The sequence below is a fragment of the Macrobrachium nipponense genome, chromosome 22, assembly GCF_015104395.2.
Source record: "Macrobrachium nipponense isolate FS-2020 chromosome 22, ASM1510439v2, whole genome shotgun sequence".
Taxonomy (NCBI): domain Eukaryota; kingdom Metazoa; phylum Arthropoda; class Malacostraca; order Decapoda; family Palaemonidae; genus Macrobrachium; species Macrobrachium nipponense.
Window position 1 is genome coordinate 69,049,921 of NC_087213.1, and position 10,000 is coordinate 69,059,920.

Below are 10,000 nucleotides of genomic sequence, written 5' to 3' on the forward strand. Positions count from 1 at the left end.
TCAGAGAGAGAGAGAGAGAGAGAGAGAGAGAGACGAGATAGTGTGGACTCAAGAGTGAGAAGAACCTGTGAGGAAAGGGAGCAATGAGAGGAAGTAAAGGAGGAGAGCGTCATGTTTCTCAGTCGAGGAAGTGCAGGACGAGAGTGATGTTTCTCAGTCGATGGAACGGGGAAGGAAAGCTTCTAGTCCGGGGAAATGAGGAAGGAGAGTGATGTTTCTCACTCGATGAAAGAAGGAAGAGGTTTCTTGTCTCATGGATTAAGGAAGAGGAGTAAAATCAGAAAGAAAAGAGCCATATTCTAGGTAGTATTAATGAAGAGGTTATTTGTATTGCTTAAAAGTTAAGGGCGAAGAACTTTTCGTACTAAGTGATCAGGTGACAAAAGCTTTATGTTCGGGGATATTTGTGTGTATAAGTAAGATCAAATTTGAGCAAATTAGGAGTAAAAGCAACTCGCTTATCTCTCACAAAAATATAAATAAAGGAGACGAGATTGTCTTTCGAGGAGTTAAGGAGGACGAGATTGTCCCTGCAAAAAATAAGAACGATAGGTGAGGAAATAATGAACGATGGAAGGCTAAAGAAGGATAGCAAAGGCACTTGAAAAAGGGATCTAATAGGAGGATTACAAGGAAGGTAAAACAGGAGAAGGACGAGTGACCGAAAGAACTCGAACGTAAGAAGGAACAACAGAACGTAACAACGAAAGAGAAAAGGAATTCATGAAGGACAAAATGTTCATAATGGGAATTCAAAAAGATCTTACAAAATAGGTTGACGGGCCAAGAACGTTATGTTGAAATTACAGGATAATAGAAGACCTAAGGAAAGTGGCAACGTAAATATATATATATATATATATATATATATATATATATATATATATATATATATATATATATATATATATATGTATATGTATGTATATATATATATATATATATATATATATATTATATATATATATATCTATATATAGTATGTATATGTATATATATATATATATATATATATATATATATATATATATATATATATATGTATATATATAAATATATATATATATATATATATATATATATATATATATATATATATATATATAAGAATTAAAGCAATAATGATGTATAAGAAAGATGGAAAGTTAAAAAGGGGAAAAACGGATGAGTACATAAGAGAATTCCCGTGGAACCAGAGTAAAATAACGGGGTTGAAAATAAAAGAGAACTACTAGCGACGGAGGAAGAAAATGAAAAAGAGGGGAAAAAAAAGACGATACTGAGACCTGGTATTTCCAGAAGGTAGAACTAAAGAAAACTAAACCTTGAATTCAGAGTGAAACGAATGAGGTAAAATTCTGCCCACCCGGACGTGATCATTAGAGCGAAAAGCAAAGCAATAAAAGGTTAAGCAAGACATTGAGGTTGTCTGGGAGACTGGGAAAGGCTGTAAAAGAACAAGGGAAAAGAAAGAAAGGAAAAAAAATCGCACAAAAGCGGCGGGGTGTCACTGATGGCGAGGAAGAATGAAGAATGGCTTTTTAAGATCTTCTCCCAGGTTCGGCGAACCCCATTATTGGAACACAGTGGTTCACAGGGAGGTTTGAACTTTCAAGTCTTCACAAAACTAATCTCGCAATTGACATGGTCTCAGCAGAAAAACAAAAACTGAAAACACTTGAGTTATTTTTCTTAACTTCTCTGTGTTCTGTTGTTCACAATATGCCGCAGATATGTTCAGAATTAATTAGCCTGCCTTTGGAAATCATGGCCAAGTGGACTTTCTGAAGTTTTAACTTGGAAGCGAGGGTTATATTGATTTCAGGTATACGAAAGGTATGATTTTTCTCTTTTCATTTGAGCTAAATTTTCTGTAGGTGTGTTAATGTTATGCAAATTTTCTCTTGAAATCAGAAACATTTGGCATTCGCTAATTATGCTAGATGTCGAGAAGGGGCGTGAAAGATGAAAGTCAATTATTTTCTGGGAATATGGAAAACTTGGAATTTACTGATTGTCATAAATGTTGGAGTTCGTCTGTTGGTGGCATTCAGACTGTTTTCTTGTTAACGAAACTTAAAAAACACAGAGATAGTTGGTCTGATTAGTCTCAGAATTCCTCTTGTGAGTTTGAAAATCATTTTTTGTGTGTGCAAAATCTCTTTGATATGAACAATGATATATACAGAAAATATCCAGAGGCTGTAATTGTTCAATATTCCGTCAAATTTTCAGCTAGAAATAACTTCCACGATATTCCTCCTTTGATTTTTGTTATGTCTAGTTAATTAATGTTATTCTGTTGCTACGAAAATTATGTTTCATGCCAAAGGACTAATATTAGATCTTGCTAGAAGCGTCACCCGCCGTTTTTCCACTATACGTCAAGCTGCCTCATCTCTTAAACCCAGACGCATGACATATATATATATATATTATATATATATATATAGGTATATATATATATATATATATATATATAGTTATATATATATAATATATATATATAATATATATATATATATATATTATATATTTTTTTTTTTTTACTCTTTTACCCTTTTGGATTTTTGGGACTCCTTGCTAGTATTCTTTGTAGCTGATACAGAATCATGAATTCTGGACTCAGCAAAAAAAAAAAAATCTTAAATCATCAGACTAGAAGTTTCTTCTTTTATGACTAACATCCTAATTTTGGGAATTTTGAATTTCGCTCTGGTCAGCTCTGCAAAAAAAAAAAAAAAAGTGAAATTTAGGTCTTGCTTCTATTTTATCCGCAGTATCCATTTCTATTTTTGAGAAAATTTCCGCTCTCATTCTATCAGAAATGATTCCATAACATATTTCATCCTGTTGCTTCTCAATCAGTAACCGGTGCGACCCAAAGTATCGATCTCACAAGAACAAGATGCTTTACATCGCCCCTAGTAGTGAGTATGCCACAGGCAATATAATGAGTGATGTAGGGATGTAAAAATGCAACTTACTTTGAAGAACCTGGGAACCTTTTGGTCTTTTGAAATAACGCTGTTCAGTGCAGAAGCAAAATCACGTATCATGCAGTTTTCTGGTTACTGCCGTAATAAAATCGCAACTTTAAATGAAATAGTATCCATGTTTCTTTATATCTTCATGACCAAATCGTGATATTCAGGATGAAACGTTCTATTTTATTTTCATGATAGGACGTTTCCTACGTTGGATGCAACGTTCTTTTTTTTATTTTCATTCTCATATCAAAATGTTAACTGAAACAGAATTAAGTCTACTTTGTTTTATTTCCACGATGAAGTCCAGAGTTCTGCTATAAAGAACCATTCACAACGTTCATTTTCATAGTCTCATGATTACATTCAAACTTATCAAAAGAGAATGCAACGTTCTCTTTTATTTGCATGAAGTAATCCAAACGTTTACTAAATAGAATGCAACTTTTTTCATGACAAAATTTTAAATTGTTAATGAAATTTAATTCACTGATCTCTTTCATTTTCATGGTAAAATACCATTGTTTACCGAAACTCATTCATAGTGCTATCCATTTGAATTTGAATTCATATTTTATCAAAACCTAGGAATACGTATGAATGATTTGCATTATTTTTCTTAGCATCTTCTGCTGTTACGCATGACCTCCCAAGAGAATATTTTCGCAGACACTTCATATCCTATACTTTCTCTCTCTCTCTGTCTCTCTCTCTCTCTCTCTCTCTCTCTCTGTGTGTGTGTGTGTGTGTGTGTGTGTGTGTGTGGAATCTTTTTCTGCTCTGCACCGCCTCGGCGGCAGCTAGAAGGACAATACACATCTTGCGACATATAAATCAAAGACGCGAAGATGGAATCTCCCGCCTCGGGTGTAAATATTCCTACCCGTCAGAATATCTTCTCGCCTTCCTCTTTGGCGCCTCCAGCTCTTCGTCGTCGATAGGACATCGGGACGCCCTTCCTTCTTTTGTGAGCTAGCCTTTCTAATGAAAAGGAATAGCCGAGGACACTGGATCATCAGAAAGCCCTTTGCCTTTGGAGGAAAAGCTCCGGAAGCCCTTGAGATCTGGGAAATGGAGGTTCGCGTGTCTTTTGTGCAATATTTCTTCTCGGTCTCTTTACTTAACATATGCATTTGCGTCTGTTATGTGTACAAGCATATACATTGGCATGCACGTGCGCGCGCGCACACACAGACACAGCACACACACATATATATATATTTATATATATATATATATATATATATATATATATATATATATTTCTGTGAAACACGTACTCATTTGTTCATGTTATGTACACATACACACACACTATAATATATATATATATATATATATATATATATATATATATATATTTCTGTGAAACACGTACTCATTTGTTCAGTGGTTATGTACACATACACTATATATATATATATATATATATATATATATATATATATATATATATATATATATTCCAACTAGAGTGTTTCCATAGGAATGACGACGTCACGGTCACTGCCAAAATCATCCTTTAGTCAGTTGCATGTATATATATTATTTAGTATAATAAATCCGAAAGGGTCTGATCTTGTGTGTCCTACCGGGGCTTGAGTGGGGTTGGTAGGCGAACGGGAGGGTAGGGGAGACATGCACACCCCTCTTGCAAACATGTTTGTCCGCCCCAGCTGGAGGCAGGTTAGGTTGGGGGTTCAGGAGGGTAGGGGAGATTGCAGCCCCGGGTTCCAGCGCGCGTAGCATGAGCCAACAAGCTCGTGTGCCTATAAGATGTGAAAAATATGGGAAACATGTTTTATTTAACCAATACAAATTCCAGTGTAAACTTTCCCATGACCTTTGCATTCATGGTATCGCCTTTTCAGTTTGTTGAATTTAGGAGGATTTCGACGGAATCCATCGCTATTTATTTACGCAAAGCTTGGCCGATCTCCGTCAATAAGGCGGCGTGCTCCCTTCCAGCTTTCTGATGACTTTACGGCAAAAGTATTGACGTGCCTTCAAGAGGCGCCCTTCGGTGATGTGCGTACGCGGTTCAGGTCAGTAAGGACTCAGGTGAAAGTTTAATTAAAGAATATCATATGGGACGGCGGTTGGCCATTTTCCATCTAATAAAAGGAGCCCATAAAAACGCCAAAATATAGAAAGTGAGTACTATAATTCAGAAAGAGACAGTAGTCTCTGAAATATGGTGCTTATAGTACTTTTATTATATATATACATATATATATATATATATATATATATATACATAATATATATATCTATATACTATTTTTGTATATATATGCATATACATATTTATATTTACCTATGTATTAATATTTATTTTTATAACCAAACCGATACATAGAACCAAACTGCATGGGGTGGAATAGGCTTATTATGAATATTGAGAATAAAAAAAGTAATAAAACACTTTCTTTGCCTTTCGGAACATTGTGGAGACGAGGTTAGGTGATATTTATAAAGGTCTGTTAGGATGAGTATCTCCGGTTTGGTCAATGCTTCTGTGATAGTGTCGAAGGAAAATTAGAAGTATCGCTTCTTTTTTCAATTTTTTTACTTTTTTATTTATTTATTTATCTTTTTTTTTGGCAAAACTCTTCGCAGGATTTCAGAAGAACGGTAAGGCAAAGGAAGCTAAGAACGCAAAATATTTATTTATTTAATTTTTAAAAATTTTGAAATTTATTTATTTGGTAATTTATTTATTTATTTATTTATTTTCTTTTTTTTCTTTTTGCTAAACTCATCGCAGGATTTCAGAAGAACGGTAAGCCAGAGGAAGTTAAGAACGAAGATATTTATGTATTTAATTTTTAATTTTTTATTTATTTATTTTATTTATTATTATTATTTTATTTTTATTTATTTATTTATTTTTTTTTGCAAAACCCATCGTAGGATTTCAGCCTACGAGACCGTAAATTGATACGAGAAAGTTTACAGCCTTATCAGGTCATGAAAAATTCCGACATTGAATATTGGAAGATCGCAATGCTACTTTTGGGAGTGGAGCTGGAAGGAGCCGGGACTAACGGTTTTGCAGTATATTGATAGTTAACGGGAAAATTTCAGATCTTCATTATCTTCTAAGTTAAGTATATCTTAGTTTAATCAGACCACTGAGCTGATTAATAGCTCTCCTAGGGCTGGCCCGAAGGATTAGATATTTGTTTACGTGGCTAGGAACCAATTGGTTACCCAGCAACGGGACCTGCAGCTTACTGTGGGATGCGAACCACATTACTTCGAGAAATTAATTTGTAATCACCAGAAACAAATTCCTATGATTCCACGTTGGCAGAGCAGGGAATCGAACTCCGGACTACCGACTCGGTAGGCGAGCACGTAAACCAACTCGTCCAACGAGGAACTCATTTTCTAGTAATAAAATGGAAATAATGTGAAGAACCGATAATAAATGTAATAAGGAAAAAGATGCGTGCATAGTGGAAAGGCAGCGAGGAAGAAAGGCAGTAGTAGCTATTTTATTGTCAAGTGTTAGATTAAGTGGTGGTGGGGAGGCACATGAATCTGACCAAGGAAAAGAATACTCGCTGTCAAAATTATCAACAGCAAACAAATAGGCATTAAAATTGACGTATACGAGAAAATATAAAGAAAGGCTCAGGAATTAATCTTTAAAAAAAAAATCACGCTAGAGCCAACTGACGGGTATTATAATTATATCCAATCCGTGCCAAAGAAAAAACGATATATTGAATAGTGGACAAAGTTCGGGAAGATAGAATAAAATGCATAGAAATGTTAGAATTAATACAAGAAACAGATGTATAATAGCTATAAGGTAATAAGACTTGTTGTAAGCAGTTCAGAAGCTCAGTATCAGTTAGTGAGTGACAATACTGGTTTTCGATACTTATTCACTATTAACAGTTGTTTGCTTTGTTTCAAGTTACGCGTAAATACAAACAAGGTACGGACTAAAGGACTGCAAGTTTCTCATTTCATTTTTGAGAGTTACCATTGATAGTTTGAAACTCAAAACGCGAAGGGTAATTAACTTAGGCCTATTGCTGGAATACTAAATACGTAAAAAGACATTACGAATACACCAACTACTATATTGTACTAGGTAATTGGTGAGAGATATTTCATTAACTATGGTGAAAATAGAGGTCTCAGACAATTATAGCAATCACGTATGTCATTTTAACATTTTTCTTATTTATAATGAGTGTTTTTACAGCGCAGAGATGACGCCATTCACTCGCCTTACCCCAAAGGCTCTTCTTATATGTGTCAGTTATGGGTCAGTTTCTCCAGAAAGACTGTGACAGAGCGTCATGCAGAAGAGACATTTTTCGCGCCAAAACGACCCTCGGCCAACGGGGCGCTTTATCCCAGCCTGTGAATACCGGCCCTGGAAGGTTTTCCCTCATGAGCTAAGAAGGAAGCTTATTATGCTAAAATGAATTCTTCTATGCACGGGGGAGAATGCCGCCCGGCCAATTTACGACGTGAAGAGGCCACTCAACCGGTCGTAACTCAGACCAAAATACCTTCTCGCTCGGGATTTAGAAACGGGCCCTAAATAAGATAATCCATTAGCGCGCTGGACGGCACACACTCGTGCGGATAAGCGCTGCAGTGCGTCAGTAGGGATTAGGGAAGGCGTTGAAAAGAAACCTGAGATTGAGGGAATATTTACGAGGAGTTTTCTGAAAACCTGTTTGAAAAATGCAGTTGTCTCGTTAATTCAGAAATTGCAGCTTTTCGTGGTGTCTTTTTGCGCATGCGTAGGGATAGTTCTAAAAGAAAGGTCCAAAGTTTCCCCATTATTTCCAGACGGTCTGAAAGTTAGAACATTCATCGACGGAAGTAGTAGGAATGTCCATGTGACATAGAATACTACTCTTCATAATTACCATTTCAGCAAATTTGAAAGGACTGCATAGAATTAAATTCAAGAGCAGGCAGAGGAATATGTGGAGAACTGATGGGAAGTATTCAGCAGATGCTACCGTGTCCTCGTGTTATTGCCATATTCTTAATGAAATATTGTAATCTGAATTAAAGTACATGGGAGGTGTATTTATTACACATTAGACAACAATAATATTCATAACAGAAGGGGGCATGATAATGTAATGAATATAAGCATCGTAGTAAAATAATTGTCCATGTGTAGTCTCGCATTTCATTTATTTAGTCAATACAGTCGAGTATCAAGGTATGTTAGTGAGTGAATTATGTATGCATTATGGCAAAACTATATGAAGCTACTACTGGTGTAGTGCATTCGTGACTAGCTAATGTAGAGAAAGGATCTTTGTCTAGTCCGTGCAAAGCAAATATACTATATAGAGTACGCTCTTTAGTATCTTCGGTGCTGAGTTTATGGGAAAACAGGTAAAGATGTAGGAAATCTTACTGGACGGTCTGAAAACCTAAGCCCCGTAGCAGTGCTGTCAGTACACCTCTCATTCGGCGCACTGTAGGTATCTAGGTATCACTTAAGGTTCTTCCCAGTGTCCCTTAGCTGCAGCCCCTTTCATTCATTTTACTGCACTTCCATGCATATTCTCTTTCTTCCATTTGACTTTCCACCCTCTCCTAACAATTGATTCTTAGTGCAGCTGCGAGGTTTTCCTCCTGTTACACCTTTCAAACCTTTTACTGTCATATTTCCGTCTCAGAGATGAATGACCCTATATGTCCCAGCGCTTGGCCTTTGCTCTAAGTACTATATATAGTCTGTTCTATTTTATTCTATTTTGAAGCACTAAAAACTAAGAACCTCATATTTTAGAATTAATTAATGGAGAGTTCATGATAGCTATTACCGATCGATAGTAGCTGTGATAAAAAAAGCGCATATTTCCAATGACGTCACTTACCGAGCAGGATGCCGATCGAGAGCAGGATGATGAAGGGCCTCCTTCTTCCCAGCTTCGACCTGCAGTTGTCAGAGAGGGAGCCCAGGACGGGCGTCAGGAAGAAGCCGATGAAAGGGCTCAGGCACCAGATGAGCGTCATGTGTCTGTGCTTGACGCCGATCTTGAGCAGCGTCGGGGAGACGAAGGCCGTCTCGGCCGCGTAGCAGAACTCGATGCCCATCACGGCGGCCGAGATCCTCACCATCTCCATCCGGGATTTGCGTCTGGAGGGAAATAACAAAATTAATTTGGTATAGACATACGCTGGACGAAATTATTATTATCTAAAAAATTCCCATTATTTAATATAATTTCATACAAATGAAAATATATTAATTCCGAGGTAGAGCGATTTAGATATTAAAGGATATTTGTAGCGAAAATAGTATATATTATAATATATATATATATATATATATATATATATATATATATATATATACTGTGTGTGTGCATAAGGGCAATAACATTAATTTCAGATACTAGTTTGGGAAATTAAATACTTTAGTATTTTGTTGTTTAAATTCATATGTACACGCACACACACACACACACACACACACACACACACACACATATATATATATATATATATAATATATATATATATATATATATATTAAAAAGAGTCCATAAAAACGCCAAAATATAGTAAGTACTATATTTCAGAGACTACAGTCTCTGAAATATAGTAGTTACTTTCTATATTTTGGCGTTTGAATGGGCTCCTTTTATTAGATGGAATTCTGTTGTAACAAAATTTTTACTAGTCATGTGTGTGTGCGTGTATGATAACATAATATGCTTATTCAATACCAAATTCTGCTGGTCTCACAATCAAAATTTAATAATTATAGCGAATAGGATTAATTCCTTCATGTTTCCCTGTTTTTCTGCAGCCCCTCCGATGCTTATTTTCACAAAGATGCTCTACTACAAGAATTTCTTGTACATAACTAACCAGTCAGATTCGAAAGAACCCATCAGACGCAAACAGTTTCCCAGATTAAACAAACCATAAAAATTCCCTTTCTAATAGAAGTATTGAATGATAAAGTTTTTCATAAATTTCTTGATTTTTAAAAAATTTAATCCTTTTTT

The 10,000-nt window shown here is 35.6% G+C and overlaps 1 protein-coding gene and 1 long non-coding RNA gene across 6 annotated transcripts in view; one reads left to right on the plus strand and one right to left on the minus strand.

Annotated features, from left to right (window-relative positions):
* LOC135198789 (uncharacterized) overlaps positions 1-10,000 on the plus strand; it is a 358,657-nt gene that overhangs the window by 150,460 nt on the left and 198,197 nt on the right. The gene's annotated exons all lie outside the window — the stretch shown is intronic.
* The window catches only part of LOC135198786 (proton-associated sugar transporter A-like), a 216,099-nt gene that overhangs the window by 45,689 nt on the left and 160,410 nt on the right, over positions 1-10,000 (minus strand). For all 4 annotated transcript variants that reach the window (XM_064226727.1, XM_064226728.1, XM_064226729.1 and 1 more), the window contains exon 3: positions 8,861-9,123. In XM_064226727.1, the coding sequence (XP_064082797.1) occupies positions 8,861-9,123 (263 nt within the window). The remainder of the gene's footprint in view (positions 1-8,860; positions 9,124-10,000) is intronic.